The 23,467-nt window shown below is 41.6% G+C and overlaps 1 protein-coding gene across 5 annotated transcripts in view; it reads right to left on the bottom strand.

Moving 5' to 3' along the window:
• Positions 1-23,467, bottom strand: part of LOC134540010 (bromodomain adjacent to zinc finger domain protein 2B-like) — a 261,508-nt gene that overhangs the window by 79,381 nt on the left and 158,660 nt on the right. For all 5 annotated transcript variants that reach the window (XM_063382430.1, XM_063382433.1, XM_063382431.1 and 2 more), the window contains 10 exons: positions 21,828-22,053; positions 20,189-20,468; positions 18,232-18,395; positions 16,163-16,838; positions 12,938-13,074; positions 10,485-10,659; positions 7,273-7,457; positions 6,402-6,592; positions 4,263-4,394; positions 3,916-3,997 (listed from right to left, as the gene is read on the bottom strand). In XM_063382430.1, coding sequence (XP_063238500.1) covers positions 3,916-3,997; positions 4,263-4,394; positions 6,402-6,592; positions 7,273-7,457; positions 10,485-10,659; positions 12,938-13,074; positions 16,163-16,838; positions 18,232-18,395; positions 20,189-20,468; positions 21,828-22,053 — 2,248 coding nt within the window. The remainder of the gene's footprint in view (positions 1-3,915; positions 3,998-4,262; positions 4,395-6,401; positions 6,593-7,272; positions 7,458-10,484; positions 10,660-12,937; positions 13,075-16,162; positions 16,839-18,231; positions 18,396-20,188; positions 20,469-21,827; positions 22,054-23,467) is intronic.

Below are 23,467 nucleotides of genomic sequence, written 5' to 3'. Positions count from 1 at the left end.
GTTTCTTCCATTTCATAGAACTTGTTCAAAATTTAACAGTTACTTCAGAGCCAACTGCAAACATTTCTAACACTACTAGTTCACAGCCACTGTTCAGTGATACGGCCATTAGGAACATTAAATATTCATAAATGGAATTCCTGCACACTTGTCAAACAACAAGTTATTTTTGTTATGTTGTAACTTGTAAGCAAGAACTACATGTTTTTCTTTAATGATCATCAATAAATGTCATACTAATCTAAGAACCAGCATCTTTTTTGATTGGATAGGTTAGTTAAAAAATCAAATTTAGAAATACAAAGTAAGTAAATTTATTTTACATGGAAAAAAATAATTAGTCACGGAATAAAATTCTAAATAAATAATTTAAACTTTTAATTTTAAAAAAAGTCACAAAAATCTGTTACAAAGGCAATGTGAAGATATCTGACCAAATTTCAATTTAATGTTCCTTTTTTTTTTGTGCGTGCTTAAAACGAACAAAAATGAGAAAGAGAGAAAAATTAACATTTACATCAAACTGACTTACCAGAAATAGGAGAAATTTGGCCAATTCAAAGGGTAGTTGACTATCACTATCTACAATTATCTAAAAATTATAACTTGTAAAGCAAAAGCGAAATAATCTGCACGAAGACCACCAAAGGATAGAATAAATTTAAGTAACAAAGAACATAAATTATGAATATAACAGTTATTCAGTATCAACAAATTTATCTACATATAGGTTCAAAACAGCGGAAGTTTCTTTCGTAATGAAACGACTTGATGTCTTCAGCAGCTGACAAACAATTCTGAAAGTGCTGTACAATATTCATGAAAGTAATTTGTCAAAAATACAAAAACTGTACACGGCTTTAACTACAAATTAAAACTATAAATCTGTAGACAACCCCACAATTTATGTACTACAGACTATTTTAAACCAGAAGTATTCAAATTTTGGTCCCACTTATATTGCCTCAATGAAATATTTGTTGTAAATGATTATTTATTAAATTGTAATAGTCTTTTATTCTGATTTTTTATCAGAACAGTATCTGGTTTAGCTGTATCTGAAAAACACAAGATACAATAACCTATAAAAGCCATGGGTTATTAAAACACTATTTTACATATCCATGTGATGAAATTTTTATGTATAGCTAAGAAACAAAATACAATTGCGAACTGCAAGAAGAAACCAGCCCAACCAAACAAAACTTTTCGACAGCACAGCAGTGCAAAACTGTGTTTCCTTTCCACGTGATCACCTCGTGGGAGGCCGCTCAACTACATATTGCCCTAACAGGGTCCGCAACCACGCTTTAAACTTGCACACGTGAGTGTGATGTGTTTGTCTTTCTATGAAGTACACATGTAGTACCATCCTGTGATAATGTCCTAATGATAACGTCCAGTTTCCACTTTAAAATAGTACAGCGTATACTCATCCGACAACACAGTCATCGCATACAAATAAAAGAAAAACTCCCTTAAAAATTCACATTTTTATATCGTAAAACCTCTACAAGATGTTTTCTATTTAGTAACAACAGTTGTTTTCATTTGAAGTAAAAAAACTGACTATTTATCAGGTATATTGTAATAAGGTTTCACTGACTCTCTTGTCCTGTACAGTCAAACCAGACATAATCTACGCTGAACCAGCACACCCATTATTGTTTGAGCAACAGACGACCGTTATCAGTCCTCGTTGAAATGGCATGGTGCGTAGTAGAACCTGACTTAACAAATAATGAGTTGCATTACTTGCCATTAAGTGCTTTTTTAATGAAAGCTTGTAAATTATGCATCATGTTCCTAGACTACAAAAAACAGTGAGCACATTAATGTCAAGGAATACGTACGTACACACGATGTTAGTTCGAAGGGCACAAAAAAATTGACCCGGAAATACCAAAGTCCAAAACAAATAAGTATCCTGATTCTCAAAATCCTTTTAGCATAACTATTTTAAATCCATGTTCGCTATGTTGCTACAGGTTCATATATCACACAAAATCAAAATTTTTTACTGAACCCAAGACATCCTTAGCAACACTTTGTAATTATTTTTTCCATAAGCACTATAGGACCACAATTCTACCTTTTTTTCTACAAACTTTCCATGTTTATCATATATGCCAAATATTTTACTATTTTTCCTCTTCTTTCCCTACACTGCCAGTTTTTCTCATCTCAGGTGAAAATTTTTGCTAGCTGTCTCCGCACAAGAGTTTTCTTATCATCTTCAATTACTTGACATGTGATGTAATTGCATTTGATGCCTTATTTCTCTATGTAATTTTCGTACATTTCTTTCTAAGAACATATTATCCTACTCCGAAACCACTGAACTACAAACTATATAAAAACCACTAGCCCTATGTCCCTCACTCAATTAAAGCACTTTAACTACCATCCAAAAACTACCTGCCCAAAAACATTACCTACATACCCCTAAATCATTATCTACCTTTCTACATACCACTGAAATCTCGGATGCTGTGCTTACTAAATCATTTTCAAGTGGTAAAAATTGTTTGAGTCATTTTGAAACAATGACTAAGTCAATTTATTCAGGAACCAAATGAGTCAAAACCTACCGCTATAATATTAAGACCCTACACCAAAATATTTACTAACTACTTATCTCAAAAACTACGAACTACAGAGCTTCAGAAACATTACATTATAAAAGATGATATAAAAATCCACACTTCTTTGAAACTAAACATTCTAGTAAGTTAAACATAAAAAATGTTTGAATACCATATTTAAGATACTGATTCCTAATAACAGATGGTTAAAAATAATACATAACAAAAAAAAATGTTTAGCATCAATCCCCACAAAAATTCATGGCTGTTTAACTGTAATTTTGTTTGGTAAACAGGAGTCTACTAGACAACTCAAATTCATTTTCATTTGTGTTTGAGTCAAATTAAAAATTAATGAATCAAATAAACCTAAGCTATTGAATATGCTAATCTCCATAGTATTCATTCAAAATTTTAGAATTATATATAATATGAATACACTCATCACTGACTCACTGACTGACTATTCCATAATGCTGTACTAATTCTGTTTTCATCCACTTACAGTGAAACTTTTCTTTGCAAACCTGTTCCTCCTGCTGCCTAGTCAGAGATGCAAAGATAATATGCACGGGGATATAGGGTCATATTCTGATAAGGCCATAGATTTCAAAAATTTTTCAGTGGTTTTTATATTCATTTTTCAACGGGCGCCTCAGGCGTTTTACAACTAATGAGTTAAATATATTCAACCTAAAAAAAAAGCAACAGCGCAAATTGGTTTACAGCTGCACTTGCAGTATTTACAACTAAATAACTGTAAAACATTTGAAAAAATACGAAGATGTTTTATTTAGTTCATAACACAACTTTCAATTCATTACATTGCATTATAAATACCAAGTATTATCTGTTAGACAGTAAAAAAAAAAATTTGCAAAATAAAAACTGACTGAATGTATATGATTGTTCGAAGATGACACTCTGTTAAGCTACGATACTACTTTAATTTTTGTTTTCCGCTTACCGATGACGAGGTTAAAGGTTCGAACAGACAGTTTCAAGTCGGGAAGAACCGAGACGTGTCATACACGGCCTACAGTAAGGACAGAACCACCCCAGCGTTCGAATGGAGTGATTTCGAAAAAAACATTCAGAACCGAAGATCGGAATGGCCAGACCAGGACTGGAACCTGGGTTATTCCGAACACGAGTCCAAAGTTCGAATATCGCAACTGTGTGGAGAACGTGACTCTGGCGATTTCTTACTGTTATTTTTTTTAGTAAGGTTGCAATGCACAATTATGAGCAAAACCCATCCTGTCCACCACTCGTGATTAACTACTGTAGGAAAACAACTAATGAAATCCATGTTGCAGATGCTTCTTACCTCCATCAGCTGTTGATTTCGCAGCTCCCGTTCCTTCCTGATGGCTTCCTGCCGCTCGTTGCGTTCTTGCTCCTTTAACAATCTGCAACACGGGGAGGCATCCAGACAAACAGCGTCCTGAGCAATGCAAGGAAGTAAATTACTGATACATAACAGAGGCTGTTGATTTTAAAATATTTCATTTTGTGTGGTCAATAATAAATAACGTGATTATGGACATTTGTAAGCCGAGCGCTCCGCGAGGGACGCGACCGGATCACGGCCGGTCGGTGGGGCGGCTCGGGACGAGGATCGGGATGACGAGCGCGTGCACGGATCAGCGTGGCGTGCCAGTGGCACGGCCTCACCTGACGTGCTCCTTCTGGCGGGCAGCCTCCTCCTTGGCCGCCCGGCGCGCCTCCTTCGCCATCATGGCCGCCTTCTCCCTCTCCAGCTGCTGCTGCAGCTTCTGCTCCTGAGCGATCCGCGCCGCCTCCAGCCTGGACCACACACGCACAGGCTCACAGCGACCATCAAGACACCGGCCAGCCCTGAGTTTATTTATTTATATAAATATACTAGGGGTGTGCGGGATCCTGACGCTTCGGGAAAAAAGTCGGGAAAATAGGCTTCCCGAAATGCCGGGCGGAAATTTTATTACTCCCGAATTTTTCGGGAAATTGTTTAAAAATTTACAAATGTTTACTAATCATGTGAAAATGTTTGCTATTAATTCAAACTGTTTTTACAACAATATTTTTTATGGATTCGTACATTTTTTAAGGGTTTCCGTACTATTTAAACGCAAAACATCTTTTAAACGTATGCCGATCGTAGCGACAGCTGTGGTGTGCAGTGAATTATGATAATCGTTTACACATATCTAATTGGAATATAAAAAACGTACATGGAGTACCTTAAATATTGTATACGTTCATAAATATATTTCTTCAAGGGTACAAATTTGCAAGATACGTGAATAGTCAGTTAAATAACGTTATTGCCGTCACCATCGAATACTTAACCTAAAACCACTGTGTGTCCTTAAACACAAACAAAACACATGCGCAATCCAACCTTTTTACCAAAGATATAAGAAATACTATACTTGCGTTACATAACGAAGCGTAACCGTTCTCATTACTTGATAGCAGTGGCAATGTAGAGAACTGTATTGGCACTTTGAAAAATATGAAATCACGTAGTTTTAAACCACTGCTCAAGAGTATCTAAACATCTATGATTTTGCTTTGGGAGAAAAAAAATAGTTGTTTACTGTTTAGTTTGGCGGGCTTTGTCGGCTGACGTTACGTTATTAAGGCTTGTGCAAAGTATCTGTTCCTATTTTCGATGCCGTTGTATATTAAAACAAACTAGCAGCCTACAAATAATGGAGGTCGCAACCGATCAGCTTGTTACTTGTAAACCTAAAAGTTTTGGAAATATTTTGAACGTCTGACAGACAGTAAATCCCTGGCAAAGTGTGTCTCGTGTGAAAAATTTTTGAGATGCGAGCATGGTAGCACGTCTGGCTATAAATAAAGAATTTGAGGATGCTAAAAAATATGAAGTCGCCGCTGAAAAAAGGGCAAGTGAAGCAGACAAAAGAAATAGCAGCAAAAGAACAACTAACTTTGCAAGAAACGTTTAAATGGCCATCTTCTCATATTATAATTAAAAAATTGCCTTTTTTTTTTTTTAATTTTCCCCATCCTGTCTCGTTTCCCGCGGGAATAATTAATTTTTCCAGAAAATTTCCCGCAGTACAAAAACCTATTCCCGCACACCCCTAATATATACACATATATATATACACATACATATATATAAATGTATATGTGTATATATACATATATATGTATGTGTGGATATATATATACACACACACGCATATATATAGTGGAAATCAAGTTAATTAAGAGCACGGTGGGACCCCGGTCTTTCCCGAAAAAAAACCTGGAAACGTGTCCTTCCCAAAACATCGGGCAGGAAATAACTTCTCCGAAACCTGAACTTTTGATTTCATATATTTTTAATTTGAAAGTTTATATTTATGTTTAATCAAATAGAAAAAAAATCACGTGTTAAACTTTTCCCTTCATTTAAAAGTTGCACGAAACTATTAGTATTCAGGATCTGAGACCCACGAATATGTCAATACACCCAAGGTCGATCTCCGACTTATTTAACGTCGTGTTTCGCAACCGTTTCCTTTCTCTTGCACAACAGCCCGTCCCCTTGAAGGGGTCCCACGCCGGCCCCTGCGACCCACAGACCCACCAAAGCCGCGCTGGAAGTGGCCGACAGCAGGGGGGAGCTGAATTGTTGCCCCTTGGATGGGCAGCCCATCAGGATTTTTCTGACAGTGGTTAGTTTAGGTTAGGTTAGGTTAAGGTTAGGTCACTTTACAAACTAACCACTGTCAGAAAAATCCTGAAGGGCTGCCCTTCCCATGGGCAACAATTCAGTCGCCCCGACGGCAGTGGAGGGAGTAGTACGTCACGTACTTGTGCGCGTTGGAGGCGTGCGACTTGGCCTTGCAGGTGCGCAGGTCCTCCAGCCGCTTGGCCACCTGCTCCTCCGACAGCCGCACCGGCTCCTCCCCGCCCGTCGGCTGCAGGAACTCCCCCAGCACCACCTTGGGGCTGAAGCTGAAGTTCTCCCGGCTCAGGCCGAACACGTTGTTCTTCTCCAGGTACTGCGCACACGCCACGCGACGGGACTCACATTAATCACATCCACCTGGCATTTCGAACCGTGTAACGACACACATCATCGAAAAGATTGAATGCTCCATTTCCTTCAAAAAAAATGTACTTCTTGTTGGGACGTAAATTTATTTTACGCCACATATTTACTAATTACTATCAAGCTGTAAAAGGTCATGCAAGAAATCATACTTGAGAACATTTGCAAAAACGTTTTCACCACAATAAGATTAACATTTGAAAAAATTTGAGACAAAACATGAAATGTAAGAGATTAATCGGACGTAGTTATGCAAAAAGGAACCAACCCACAATTTTGCTATATTTTATTTGAAAATAAATAAAAATAGTACAAGGTTGATGGTACCGTTGTTGCTATTATTATATCAGTATTTATACTAGACCATTAAAATTATACCCACATTATGTTATCAATACAAATTACAATTTATAATTAATTTGGCTTCAAAATATTCAGAATAGGTTTCATGTAGGTTGGTTCCTTTTTGCATAACTACGTCCAATCGTGATAAATTTACAGGGTTAGCTCTTAATTACAGTTATGGCAAGAAAATGAAATAACAAACTCTGCGTGTGACACCGAGTCATAAGGATGAATATTGGGCATCCAGACCCAGTTGACTTCCCCCTCGGGTGCACCGCCGCTCACCCGGACGATGTCCGGGAACTGGCGGATGCGCCGGCCGCACGGGGAGAAGTAGCTGACGTCGCCCTTGATGGTGCCGGTCCTGCTGACACCGCCGATGAGGGTCTCACGCCTCCAGCCGTGCTCCAGCGGGATGCGGAGGTCGCACAGGTCCTTCTCCAGCTTTCGTCGCTTGGGCGTCGGACCGCCTGCACCGGAACACCCATGTTACCCTCTACCCTGCACCGGAACAACCTTGCTACCCTCTACCCTGCACCAGAACACCCATGCTACCCTCTACACTGCACCATGACACCCATGCTACCCTCTACACTGCACCGGAACACCCATGCTACCCTCTACCTTGCACCGGAACACCCATGCTACCCTCTACCTTGCACCGGAACACCCAACCTACCCTCTACACTGCACCGGAACACCCATGCTACCCTCTACCCTGCACCATAACACCCATGCTACCCTCTACACCGCACCGGAACACCCATGCTACCCTCTACCTTGCACCGGAACACCCATGCTACCCTCTACACTGCACCGGAACACCCATGCTACCCTCTACACTGCACCGGAACACCCATGCTACCCTCTACACTGCACCGGAACACCCATGCTACCCTCTACCTTGCACCGGAACACCCATGCTACCCTCTACACTGCACCGGAACACCCATGCTACCCTCTACACTGCACCGGAACACCCATGTTACCCTCTACCCTGCACCGGAACACCCGTGTTACCTTCTACCCTGCATAGGAACACCCGTGTTACCCTCTACCCTGCACCGGAACATCCATTTTACCCTCTACCCTCCACCGGAACACCCATGTTACCCTCTACCCTGCACCGGAACACCCATTCTACCCTCTACCCTGCACCAGAACACCCATGCTACCCTCTACACTGCACCGGAACACCCATGCTACCCTCTAACCTGCACCGGAACACCCATGTTACACTCTACCCTGCACCGGAACACCCTTGTTACCCTCTACACTGCACAGGAACACCCATGCTACCCTCTACACTGCACCAGAACACCCATGCTACCCTCTACCCTGTACCAGAACACCCATGTTACCCTCTACACTGCACTGGAACACCCATGTTACCCTCTACACTGCACTGGAACACCCATGTTACCCTCTACCCTGCACCGGAAAACCCATGTTACCCTCTACCCTGCACCGGAACAACCTTGTTACCCTCTACACTGCACCGGAACACCCATGTTACCCTCTACCCTACACCAGAACACCCATGTTACCCTCTACCCTGCACCAGAACACCCATGTTACTCTTTACTTTGGCAACCGTCATGGCTGCACAAGAATCCACTAGTTTCCACTCATAGAAATCTCTTATATTTTTTCTCTCTCTCATGAAAAATTGATACTACCACAAGCACAAACAGGCTTAATTTAAGACACACACAGAAAGAACACATAATTTTTTGTGAGAATGACGTTTAAATGGTAAAAAACGCCAACCAGTGTTAATTAGTGTGTGCGAGTGACAAGAGCATCTGTGCAACCCAAGGGGTAGTGAAATCAGAAATTGTCAACAGCCCCACGGACCCGAGGTGAGAAACACGAAAGCCGTGCCCAGAAACAGGACCTCTGCCTCCGTGGGGACAGCACGATGAAGCCCTGTGGTTGTCTCTCGCAGCTGTGACTACTACCACCTTGTGGAGAGGCTTTGCCCGGATTAAGAACCAAGGACCCGAGTGTGACAGTCCACTCAAGGTGTGGCAGAAGGCGGCAGGCGGTTAACTACTGTGTTCATTAAGTTCTTACATCCATGTTGTTAAGAAATAATTGGGTGACTGCTGACTGTAATTATTGTTTGATGTATGTTAGTTAATTTGACTGCCCCAGCAGCTGAACTCTACAATACATGCTCCAACTACTGAAACATCGTTAGATGAAAGAGTGTTTTCTTAAAGTATCAGTTATTGAATTCTGACAATGGAATTTGATTCACATGCATTGAAATTTTTCAAATTAATATACAATGAAAAATTAAAAATGATGCTGAAGTTACTCACTCCACCCAAAAAACCCTTTAATTTATGTAATCACCACAGTATACATAACCCAAAAACCAGTCCCTACCTCTTAAATAACGAAACAACATTAATGGCCAATAAGCCATTTCATGTTTAGCGAAGCACGCACACACTACTAGGTATATGTGGAGCCCCACTGTAGACATGTTGCCATCTTTCCTCATATGTAACAAGTTTGATACCCACCAGGGCCTAACCACGGTTTGATGCAAGCGAGAAATGTGGCACGGATCACCACGAGTCTGCGGGTTTTCTCAGGGCCATCCTGTTTCCCCGGCCCATTCGTTCCATTCTCATCTTATCAGTTAATCACCCTTACGTGACTCTATAACTGCTCCCAAGTTGACTAGGTGTCGAGCCTCGAAATCCTTTAAATCATTCAACATCCATTCAAGCAGGATTCAATCATTCTTAAAATTTTGTACAACCATTCATTCAAAATTCTACCATTTAATCAGGATTGATTCATTAGTCATTCCTTTGTACGATTATGCATACACCATTCATTCAACATTCAACATTCCTTTTCTTTTCATTCTTTTATACAATGATTAATTTTTACAAACATTCATTCAAACAAGCGTTCATTCGCGCAACTGCTCACTAAACATTGGTTGATCTTTCTCTCGACCAAACAACGATGTGCTCATACTGATTTAAGTGAGTAGGCAACGCCGCTCACCCTTACTTGACTCTGTAACTGCTCCCATGTTGACCAGATGTCAAGCCTTGCAGGGGCGCAACAACTAAATTTCCAAAGTGGGGGCAATATACCTTTTTATAAAGAATCATCGATCCCCCCCTATTGAAGCGGGGGGTCCGGGGGTCTTCCCCTGGGAAAACATCGTATTTCAAGTTGGAAAATTGTGCTATTTAAGCAGTTTTATTATCTAAAAATTGATTGCACAGCACTTTCTTTGCCTCCATTTGCCCCCACTTCAAGGTTTCAGAGGGGGAGCCAAATACCCTTGCCCCCCCCCCCCCCCCCCCCCCCCCCCCCCGTTGTTGCGCCCCTGAAGCCTTGATATTCTTTAAATCATTCAAATCATTCAACTTCCATTCGAGAAGAATTCAAATACGTATTATTAAAATTTTTACACACGATCCTTCCGTTCGGCATTCCGCCCCTGCGTCTGATGAGCTGCTCACCGCACTTGTCCTGCTCCTCCTTGCGGGGCGTGCCACCGGTGTCGGCCTCGCTGTCGCTGACGGCCCCCTCGGAGCCCGAGCCAGAGTCCGTGCTCACGTCGGCCATGCTGCTGTCCTCGCTCAGCCCCTCCACCGCACGGATCTTCAGCTTGTTGTCCTCCGAGCGGGAGCTCACCTGCGGGCAGACCCCAGGCTCAGTCGGCGGCCCGGAAACATAACTCCATCGAGATTACCACCAGACGCCAGGGGGAAAAAAACAAACATTTAAATGTAATAAACTAATTAAAAATTAATGAATTCTAATATCGTAAATTAAAAAAAAATAAAACAGTCGGCGGCCCGGAAACATAACTCGATCAACATTACCACCAGACACCAGGGAAAAAAAAATTAAATGTGATAAAACTAATTCATGTATTCTAAAATCACAAATTAAAAATATAAAAAAAAAAATATATAGCCATTCATTTGGGCTGTCAACAGAAGTGAAAACTTAAAAAATTTGTTTTTTTAAATGTGTAATATGACATCATTCCTACGTCAAATGTACGTAAGAAAATGATTTTGCTATTATATATCAGTACGATGCCAGCATGATGTCATTTATCCTTACATCATTTTTTTTAGTCACAACAGATGTCAAAATTACGTAAAAATTCATTACCTAGCTATGACTTACCAGTGATGTCAGACCTAGGTCATGTATTTACGTGGTCAAATTAACTTCACTTACTGCTACTACAGCATGTCGGTGACGCGAACTCACAAGATTTTACCCATCCAAAAAAAGAGTCCAACACGCACATGATATAGTCGAGTATATGCAATGTATTAGTGTATATATGCGTATACATGTACACAGGCCGCTGCGATTCGCCAGTCTGGCGCAACACGTCACTAGCATGTCGGTGACGCGAACCCACAAGTTTTGCCCCTACCAAAAATCGCTCAATGCGGCTAAAGAAGTTTTCACTTATAAAAAAAAAACCGTAGTATTTGTAAGGAATATTCTACCAAAAATCAGGCGACCAAAGGAAAGGAATTACTGTTTTGATGTTTTAACATTTTGCTTTCAAACTAACTCTTTGCAATTCCAACGTTTACCTCTATGAATGGTTTAAATTTAATTTCATTTGCATTTTCTTACTTTGATTTGATGTACTAATTTTATTTTGCAAGTATTTTTATACAGCCGACGGCAATGATGTACTGTAAACTACTTAATTATGTTTTTTATAAATATAATTATTTATTTTAAGTGATATCAAGAAAGAATGTTTCACCCTAATAACCACACTTAGGTCAGTGAATGCAATGGCAGTGTTTTTTTTTTACTGAAAAAAACTGTGTTGTAATATTTTAATAAAGTTTTATGGTAAAATGTTAAATTATACAAAGGCAATTTTTATTTGCTATCTAATCTAGAAGACAGAAGCTAATATTTCCAAGTCAACAATAAAAATAAATTAACGAGCACTAGGGTTTAAAAGTAATTCAATAACAGATGCACAATAAAAAAATTAAAAATTTTTTTTTATCCATGCTCTTTGGTACAAATTTTTGTCCGGTAATAATGACATTCCTTGAATTTAAAACATTCGAAGAATACTTTTTTTTATGATTTGAATTAAGTTTAAGTTAAATGCTCCTTGAATTCCATTATATAACTTGCATTTCAGTGCTACATGGTGTATTAAATTGCATTTCGATGTTACGCGGTGCTTTGACATGATTTTCACTGTTATTTCTGTTTTGTCGCCATCCCAAATCCCAGGACGTACGTGCACTTACCCGAAATCCCGGGATAAGGGCCAGGATTGAATTCTCAAATAAGGGCTCTGCTAATCATTTGTTTTGTTTGTTTGTTCGCAGTTACTTTTAGAGTTCTGTTAGGAGCCAAGGCTCTGAAATCAAATGTACTTCGTTATAATATTCTGTATTTAATCTGATGTCATTAAGGGTATGTGTTTCTGGATGAATAAATGTCTAACACACTGCACACCTCTGTTTTCCATTACATCCCTTGTGCCCCTCGCGTTAGACACGAGAGGTTACATGGTCCTGTCCCTACTTATTAGCAAACGACTGGTAATTTATGTCGTATCATTGGAGACCGGAAAAATTCGCGGCTTCAATGACCTACAGGATAAACTCCAATATCCTCTACACACTCGGGCAAATGCCAACTGTTCATTGACTGCTTGACTTGTGAGTCGTCGACTGGGTGGCCTGTGATTCGACACTTCTGTGAGTGAGGGTCTCTAATTGGCCCTCAGTCCTCCAGATTAACAGTGGACCAATGGCAGAAGCAGCACTAAGGTATAATTATTTGAATTTCAGTATAACACGAAATGAACCCGCAAATTTTTCAGGTCTCTTCGTATCATGCTACGTGAATTAAAAAAAAAAATTCTGCCCCACTCTCGAGAGCGTCGGGGGCGTGGTCGACCCACCAGGTGCCTCTTCTGCTTGTTGGAGACGTGGTCCTGGTCCGAGGAGGGGGTGGCGGGGGACGGCGGCTTGTGCGCCCGCTCGCATGGCGGCGCGTCGTTACTCTCGCACTCGCTGTCCATCGGCGTGGGCGGCTCCGCTGCCGGCACGGAACACAACGCACCCCAGTCCAGACAGCTGCCACGGCACAGCTCGACTTCAGCGCTTGCGCGCGGATATTCACGACACAACAACTACATGCTGTGACAGCACGAGGCTGATAACGCGTCTCGTATACGCTGTCTCCTGACTAGGCATTCATGTTGCTGATGCACACCCGTGCACACCCTAGTACTCCCGTGCACACCCTAGTTCTCCCATGCACACCCTAGTATCCCATTCACACCATAGTATCCCGTGCACACCCTAGTATCCCATTCACACCATAGTATCCCATTCACACCCTAGTACCCCGTGCACACCCTAGTACCCCGTGCACACCATAGTATCCCGTGCACACCCTAGTACCCCGTGCACACCCTAGTACCCCGTACACACCCTAGTACCCCGTGCACACCCTAGTACCCCATGCACACCCTAGTACCCCATGCACACCCTAGTACCCCGTGCACACCCTAGTACTCCCATGCACATACTAGTATCCTATTCACACATTAGTATCTCGTGCACACCCTAGTATCCCATTCACACTATAGTATCCCGTGCACACCCTAGTATCCCATTCACACCATAGTATCCCGTGCACACCATAGTATCCCGTGCACACCCTAGTATCCCATTCACACCATAGTATCCCATGCACACCCTAGTATCCCATTCACACCATAGTATCCCGTGCACACCCTAGTATCCCATTCACACCATAGTATCCCATGCTCCCCCTAGTATCCCGTGCACACCCTAGTACTCCCATTCACATCCTAGTATCCCATTCACACCATAGTATCCTGTGCACACCCTAGTATCCCATTCACACCATAGTATTCCGTGCACACCATAGTATCCCGTGCACACCCTAGTATCCCATTCACACCATAGTATCCCGTGCACACCCTAGTATCCCATTCACACCATAGTATCCTATGCACACCTCTAGTATCCCATTCATACCATAGTATCCTGTGCACACCCTAGTATCCTGTGCACACCCTAGTATCCCGTGCACACCCTAGTATCCCGTGCACACCCTAGTACCCTCTTTGTGAGGTGTTGTTGTGCATGTCACAACTGTAATAAATAAATAAATAAATAAATAAATTATGGCTCCACACCGGGTGGAAGGGGAATGATAACCCTTAGCGAGCCTGAAATTTTACTTTTCAATCTTATTTCAAACTACTTATTTACTTAAATACTTAAATTCATGAGTTAAACTTCACTTTCATCAAAAGTTGTGTGAAACAATTAGCAGTTCAGTATTTGAGACCATAACTTTTTAAATAATCAAAAGGCCAATCTCTGAATTATCTAATGTCACGTATAGCAACTGTATTCTTTCTTCATACGATATAGCCATCCCCTTCCAAAAATCTACCTGAAGCCGCCCTTGCCACACACTCAGCGTACTTACGTTGTTGCTGCATGGAGTCTAGATACAGTGAAGAGGATAAGGAATAATTATTTTTAGAATGACGACATAGCCTGTAAAATATATGGTCTCTCATTTCTAACGGCAGAATTTAAAGCTGGTTGAGAAAGCTGATCTTCCTCCTTTTTTATACATATACTCTTATTGACTAAGTCTATGTGCCTAACCCTTCCACTTATCTTTCCGCTGCTGTCGAGCCAATTATCTTGCTAAATGATACCTACACAAATGAAAACACAAAAAAAAATTAAACTGAAAAAATATTTTTGAATACGAATAGCTGTTTTAAATAATAAGATTTTATCTTTTTTTTTTTAAATATTTTATGATTTTCAAGACATATTTCAACAAATACTTTAACATACATTCCACTGTATTTCATGTTAATCGTTTTAAATAATTTAACAAAGCTATAAAACAATTATGCTTTCCAAAATTTTAGGAACATTTTTTGCAGTGGTTGCAAACAACTAATTGTTTGTTTGCTTGCCTTGTTCTGAACTTATGAAAACAGTTATGCTGCTAACTGTGCCCATATTGAAAATAAAATAGGGTAACGTATTTTCTCGCATAATCGTCGCACTTTTTATTCTAAAATCAAGTTTGAAAGGTAGGGGTGCGACGATTATGCGGAAAAAAAAAATTTTGTTAGGTAAAATTATTCATAAAAACAAACCCCATTCATGGAAAGTAAGTTTATTTAAAAACGGGTGGAGTATACAAGAGCACGCCAAACAATTTATATTAATAATTCATTAAACAAAAACCTTTTTTAACTTTAAATAGAAAAACCAAACTGTAATGAAAACGCAAGCCACTTGAATCTACGACGTGAACTAACGCCTAACTATTGCCGTAGTACACATTAACCACGAAAAAATGCTGGCCATCAAATGTAGTTAACTCGGCACTCGACAGAGAGCGCGCGCTGCATGCAATCGGTGAGATATCAATATTCCACTACGTGCGTAAGCTCTATGCGGGAAACAACATAACCAAACACGAATGATGCCAACTAGCGCTGGCTACATGTTCATAAGCGGTACACCGCGGCGACGAAGACGATCAGATAAAGGAAATAACGTTTAAAAACGTCTTTAAAAGAAAATTTCCACGCCAGACAACTTCGTATTTCCATTAATTAAATAAGTGGTAATGTTCGAATAAATATTAGATTTCTCCTTTAAAATACGTTTTATATGGAAAAGATATCTCCACCGGTACACCGCAGCGACGCAGACGATCAGATAAAGATAATAACGTTTATAAACGTCTTTAAAAGAAAATTTACACGTCAGACAACTTTGTATTCCCATTAATTAAATAAGTCAGTGGTAATTTCCAAATAAATATTAGATTTCTACTTCAAAATACATCGTTTTATACGGAAAAGATACCTACACAAAGCACTCGGCATTTAATAGCGGGACCAAAAAGGTCATTCGACGTTTAAGCAACAAGTTTTTTTATCCCAATTTTGACGGCCAAAAATATAGGTGCGACGATTATGCGATAAAAGAGGGTAGTTACATTGGGCCCAATAAACATATTGAAACCGGGATTTACGCTTGGAATACAAACGAATATTGGTCATTTCGACGTGTGAGCACTAGAACACTGCAGCCCGCCGGGTGCTCACCTTGTGATGGCGGCGGGGGTGGCGGCGGGAGGGGCGGCGGCGGAGGGGTGAGGACGGGCGGCGAATCGCGCGGCGGCTGGTCGAGGGCCGAGGGCTGCTCCTCCGACACCTCGCGCTGGTCCTCCAGCAGCGGCTGATCCCCGCACTCGCTTCGCTGCGACCCCTGCCGAACCTCTTCGCAGTCCTCGTCCTCGTCCTCGTCCCGGTCCCGGTCCTCGTCACGCCCCGGCTGGGGTTCCTCGTCCCGCCTCGGCTGGAGGTCCTCGTCCCGCCTCGGCTGGGGCTCCTCGTCACGTCTCAGCTCGGGTTCCTCGTCTCGCCTCGGCAGGGGTTCCTCGTCCCGCCTCAGCTGGGGTTCCTCGTCAAGCCTCAGCTGGGGTTCCTCGTCACGTCTCGGCTGGGGCAGGTCCTCCCTCCCGAGGCGTGGCAGCTCGTCGTGCCTCGCTCCCCGCTGGTCCTCGTCCTCCTCGTCGTCCTCGCAGCGCTGGTCCTGTTCCGACTCGGGCTCGCTGCCCGACAGGCTGGGCTTGAGCAACGACACCTGGTGGTTGGAGGACGAGACGTCCAGCCCTGCGGTCGGCTTGATGCCCAGCGCCCTGCTCTGTGCAAGTAACGAGGCCACCGTGTTCTTTTTCGGTTTCGACGTCCCGCGACCGAGGTTACGTGGCCGGCCGTCCTGCTCAAAACACAAGGAACCGCATTTTCACGTCCTATACCATCTGCTACGGCCTTAGGTAACTTAACTAGAACACAATTATGCACATTTTCATATCCTATACCATCTGCTAGGGTCTTAGGTAACTTAACTCCAGATACTAACTACAATAACACAACGATGCACATTTTCATTTCCTAAACCATCTGCTAGAGCCTTAGTTAACTTAACTCCAGATACTAATTACAATAACACAATTATGCACATTTTCATGTCCTAAACCATCTGCTAGGGCCTTAAGTAACTTAACTCCAGATACTAACTACATTACTTTCTCTTCAAACAACAAAATAAATTTAAGATCACTTACAAAAAACAACTCGTAATGTAACAACATTGAAAACGTTTATAAATCAAACACCATTGCAAAGTTCTTGAGATGGGAAAAAAAAAGGCAAAAAGTAATATTTAAATTTTGTAAGAAATGAAGGATTGTCCTCACACAGGTGCAAGGCATGTCATCAATCTGGCCAGTCAAACAAAGTGGCATACCTGGGGCTCTGAAAAAGTGACTAGCATCGCTGCGGGCCATTGGGTTTTATCAAAGCCCCTTTCTTCAAAAACGTGCATAAATTATGGTTTTATACTAATCTTTACTAATATGCATAAGTGTATTGTCTAGGTTTGAACCATAATTTATGCTCGTTTTTGAAGAATGGGGCTTTGATAAGAGCTGCGTTGTCTTACATATCAAGCAAGCATTATTTCGAAATCTCTATTAGTTAATTAGTTATAAGAAAAATGAAAATAGCATTGAATCTTACGAGGTTAACGCGGGTTGCGTAGTGCCCCTGAAACACTGGAGCGGCCTCTTAAGGGGCCCGCCTCGTCAGGGGTGTATGTGTGTTAGTGAGGCGGGATGATAAGTGCGACGCTCGATGGTATTTCTAGCGCGGTATCGCTTCTAAGCGCAAGGCTCTGAATTGACGCGTAGTCTTCTCGTCGTCACAGAATAACTGTGAAATTTGAGCGGTGACCGCAACATTATATGGCCGATAAATGAAGATAAAAGTGTAATGCAAGTCCCTTAAGTGCTTTTTATAATCTGTACTGGTTGTTTTACACCTAAATATTACTCTCAAAACATGCATTTTAGCCATTTTAACTCTTCTAGAAATACAGTTTAAAAACATGATCCAAAATTAAAAGTACTTTTCGGGCCTCAGCGAACTCTTAAATGCTATTCGTAGACATACCCCACTCGGATATCTTGAGTAGTTTTGAAATCGCGTTGTTTTTCCTGAAGCTCTGCACACCGTCTGTGTGACCAGGTAGGCGGGCCCCTTAAGACACCTTCTCAATGACCTGAATTGAACATGTTCCAGAGCACTCCCGTGGGAACCCTGGCAGTTACCTTGGGGGAGGGCTCGCTGTCCTCCCCGCCGCTGGACGGCCGCGGCGACGGGGAGTCCGCGGCCGCGAACAGCTGGACCAGCGACGGGCTGGGCGAGGCCGGGATGGACGTGGGGGCCGGGCTCTGGATCACCCGGCGCGGCTTGGGGCCCGGCTTGCGGCGCGCTGCAACCCACCACGCGTTCCCCGCTCACCGTCTCTCGCCGCCCGCCGACCCACCGCCCGCATTCTCCCGATCCACAGACACTACGCGTGCCTGCGTTCCGTTCAAACTCGACAGCATTCCTCGAACCTTGATTCGCATTATTATACCTTGGACTAAAGCTGGACTCGCAAAGACCAGTCCGCCCACCATCCGTTTGTAAACAAGCCGAGCAATTCGCGATGATCCACACGTCCATCATAATAGTATGTTTCTACCAGAATGCTGCCAACTAACAAGGCTTAAATTATCGAGAAAATTTTTACAGTAACGGTTTACAAGTTTGATGATCAGGTAATATAAGCTTTTATAAATCAGTAAACTACCTGTGAAAAAAAATTTTTTAAATATATTTTCGAGATACCGTCCATGATTGATTACTTTTGTGTCTCAGTCAATTTTTGTTTCATATATCAAAACTAATAATTTTTCATAGGCAAGTTAAAAAAAAAACTAATATGGAAGCAACTAAACAAAAAAACATCTTTTGAAATAAAGGCAATACCCTCAGACATTTTTGAGGTTATAATTTAAACCGTCCGTCCATCGAATGTTAAAGATTGGTAGGGTTTTGCCGGACGGATGATGGAATTTTTTGGGCCACGTAATTGGCTGCAGTCACATGATTGACGGATGAGATGCATCTAAGTCCAGCTATACACCATTGTAATCTACTGTTATTCATGTTTCAATTAGCCAAATGACATCTGCTGAACAAATCTGTCTCAACTGCTAATAGCTTCCCATTCTGATAGTTCGGAGAAGGAGACTAAAGTTAACAGGGGCCATATGGAAGTTAGTGTGACTAAACAGTTCGGACTAGGACTCCCTATTATTCAGATTTTTCCATTTTATGTCAGTTCCAGTCCACTAAAATTAAATTGTAACAAATACCATGCTGAGAACACATAGAAAATGAAATTATGGTGATGGACTATGCACTAAGTCAGGCAAAATGTTTTCATCCATGTATAATTACCTGATATTTTATCTTTATCCTAATGTACTGTAAAAAATTATACTCTCCGTACGTACAAAATCATAGTTTTTTTAATTTTTTTTTAGTTTTACTTTGCATATGGTAAAAAAGGTTCTTCCAGGTTGAAGTGAGCTCCAAGCCATTTGGGTTTCGACTTGGGGTCAATCCCACAACCATCGCTAGCATAAGTATGATACTTTAACGATTAAAGCCACTAAGGTAATGAATTAATATGGGGAATGTCTGCCATCAGACAATGAACTGCATGATTCTACGAGGAGAAAGCTTGACTGCGTGTTTGCATTACAGCTGTCTCGCATGTTTGTGCACCTGCGTACTTGCATACTTTCAAACTTGCATTCTTATATACTTGTAGATAGGCACACTTGCATGCTTGTATACTTGTAGAAAGTCACACTTGTAAGCTTGAATACTCACATTATTGTACACTTGCATTCTTGCACACTTTCACACAAGCACACTTTCACACAAGCACACTTGCATACTTTCACACAAGCACACTTGCATTGTCGCATACTTTCACACAAGCACACTTGCATACTTTCACACAAGCACACTTGCATACTTTCACACAAGCACACTTGCATACTTTCACACAAGCACACTTGCACACTTTCACACAAGCACACTGGAACACTTTCATACTCGCATTCTTCCACACCAGCCCACTTGCACACCCTCACAGCTCCGACAGCGAGGGTTCACTGGCAACCCCCACACGCGCTACGTGGTCCCGGGAGCGGGCAAGGTACGCACATATGCGGTCCGGGGCGGCCGGCGCCAGCGCCGCCGACATGCTGGACAGGGACGACAGCGCCGGCGACTGGCGCGGGCCGGCGGGGGCGAAGGGGGGCTGGGGCTTGAGCGAGAGGTTGAGCGGGGCATCGCTGTCCGGCGCGCCCGGGGATCCGCCCCCGTAGCCGCCGCCCCCGCCGAACGACGGGATGTTGAGCGGGATGGTGCCGTTGTTGCTGTGCGCGGGCAGCTTGATGACCTCCACGCGGTCCCGGTCGCCCTCCCGGTAGTCCACCTGGTCCTGGGGGGGCAGACACCCGCCGTCGCACACCGAGTCGTACCGGTCGTGGTACGTTGCTCTCCGAGCTGTGCGTAGCAACACATCTCGCATATTCACATCTTTGGTTGTTTTTTGTGAAAGAACGCAATGGGCTTATTTACAACCAAAACTAACGTGTATTTTATACATGTACCCAGTTTTACGCTCCATTTTTTTTTTTGCACGTGACAAGACACACAAAAATGCCGTCGCTTTTCAGGTGGACAAAAAATTTCCGTCCCAGAAAACTTCTGAAAAGGTAATAAAAAAAAGTACAGAATCAGTATAATCTTATTTTTTATTTGTTTACACCTTTGCGTTTTAGTAATTCCATTTGTAGTTCAGGTGGCCAAAAAAATTAATCGTTCACAGTATAAAATGTCATCTTACCTGTTTTTTTTTTGTACGTTTCGTCACATCTTTTGTTTGAATTTAATTTTAGTTTTATTTTACATCTAAAAAAACACACACACATTGTGAATGTTCTGACCTGTTTATGGAAGATTATAGGAGTTGGCGTGCTTCTTTATTTAGTTCTTACCCCATGAATGCATTTTTAACAGTAAGTATGTTAGTTTGTTTGATTAGTTTTAAGGTTTAAGCAATGGTGACCTAATTATGTTAGGAGTTTTTTTATATTTTCTGTTAAATGCAAAAAAAAATTGTAAAGTTAAATGCATACACTAATATTAAATTTTTACAAAATAAAGGCAGAATTGAACATTTGGTAGGAACTTTAAGAAATAACAATATCTTTTTACACTGTTTTTACAAGGAATTTTTTAACTACTTTTGGTCAATATTATTTATCCTTTATTGGAGTCACTAATAATAACAGTTTCCAGGGCATAAGAAGAAAAACGCTTCAAATTTATGCATAAGCTTAATTTAGGGGCACCGCGAACCAGCAAAAAAATATAATTTAGTGTCTGAATTCAAACACAAAATAATCATACGGGTAAAAAAAAACTACCCTACATTAAAAGCATTTAACAAATTTAACAAGATTTGTATTGAAGATATGTTTTGGCTTCTTGAATTTGTTTTCCAGCATGAAGTGCTGATCTAATGTACTACTGGCACAATATTTTTGATAAAATCCAGTGGAAATGAATTTAAAAACTGGATTTTTATCAAACGTATTGTGCCAATAAATGCAGCAGTACATTCGATCGGAGCTACGTGCTGGAGATTCATCAGACCGAACTCTTACACGCGCGCCGTCCATTCATTCCGATCCTGTAGCCGGACGTCCGAATCCGGCTACGAGTGTGAGAACACCGGTAACTCTCGGCAGCGCCGCGAGGGAAGTGTTGGGGGGCGGGCGTGGTCGCAACTCACCGCGACGAGACGGCCGCGAGAGTGCTTGCGCCCGCCGCGCTCGATCAGCATGCCCGTGGACGAGTGCGTGGGCATGACGCTGACCGACGGGGGGTCCAGCGAGATGGTCTTCTTGCGGCCGCGGTTGGTCGTGCCCGGGATCTTGGGGCCGACGATGGACGACGTGTACTTGATGATCTCCGTGTCCGGGGGAAGACGCACCCCGCCCAGGATGCTGGCCGGATCACTGCCGGACCGGGGAGACACGACCATCATGACCGAAACAATTGAAGGCCAGGCAGGAAAACACCACGCGGTGAATTAAAAAAGCAAAATCAGGGTTTGGCTGGATCGTGTATGCGACGGACACTGCGTACGAAGGGTTACCTCCCTCTGAAGGCAAGTCTACAATTGCAATGTCCCAAATTGTGTCCGTCCGACGGACGCTGATCGCTGATTGGCCCACGTGAACCTCAGAATCTCCCTGGTCCGAATACATTGGTCAACTAGAACTTTATTTCCATAACTGTGTCCTTTGGTAGCATAGGAGATGATATTTGCTGTTTACGGTTTCCGTTTCATAAAGGAAAAACAGAAAATAATTGACGGTGTGGCAAGAAGCCAAGAAGACAGAGACAAAATATTGATCAAAATACTGATCTGATTTCAAAGGCCGAACACACAAATTCATTTTTCCAGTGTACCAGGAACAACATAAAACCGAACAAGATTACAAGGTGAATTGAGATAAAACCGAAATAACACAAAAAAAAACATGTCAACAGACTTAAACACACCAAAAATTCAAGTTAGTACACCTCAAAGCACTCAGATGCAATAAAAATCATGAAATTAATCAGCATTTTCAATCAAAACCTATCTTTAACGACCAACACATAGTATTTTAAATACTAAATTCAATATAATTTATTTATTAAGCATGAAGTTTGTTACCACACTTTAACAAAAAATATTCCAAAAATTTTACTCTTTTTAAATCTTGCATCTGTTATTACGACCTTAGAGCATTATTTTTCAAACACAGAACTACTTAACAGACTTATTTTATTGGTTCTGAAAAATTAGACAAGCTTATTAAAAAAAAATCATATCAAAGAAAAAAAAATATGAACCATGTATAACAACCATTTTTGAGAAATTAGTATCATGAACCATAAAAATCTTGTGTCTACTTATTACGCGCTGATTCACAGCAAAACTAAATTTGGCACAAACGCTACCAATCTGTTACCACAGCAGGCATTCATAATGTTAATCCGGTAGAGTTTCAATCTGTCCAGGATAATGTGTTACTTTTTTGTCAGGCACATCAGAAAATGTTCAGAGTTGGAAGCTAAATATTCTAAACTAAATACTACTTCCACGAATACCATTCATTCATACCGACACAGCATTCGCGTTAAAACGCTGTAATTTCCAATACAAATTGCGTCCGCTATGACTATCAATAAAGCGCAAGAGCAATCTTTGCAAATGTGTGGTTCGAATTAAAAAAAGAATGCATCTCTTGTGGGCAATTATACGTCACATTCTCAATTTATCTCATCTGATCTTTGTGTTTGTGTGGAAAACAAACAAAACATGTAGTCTATCCACTAGCATTAAAATAAAAAATGATTTTAAGTGAATATATATATATA

Source organism: Bacillus rossius, chromosome 16, assembly GCF_032445375.1.
Source record: "Bacillus rossius redtenbacheri isolate Brsri chromosome 16, Brsri_v3, whole genome shotgun sequence".
NCBI classification, from domain to species: Eukaryota; Metazoa; Arthropoda; class Insecta; order Phasmatodea; family Bacillidae; genus Bacillus; species Bacillus rossius.
This window is presented reverse-complemented; position numbering and strand designations above follow the sequence as displayed.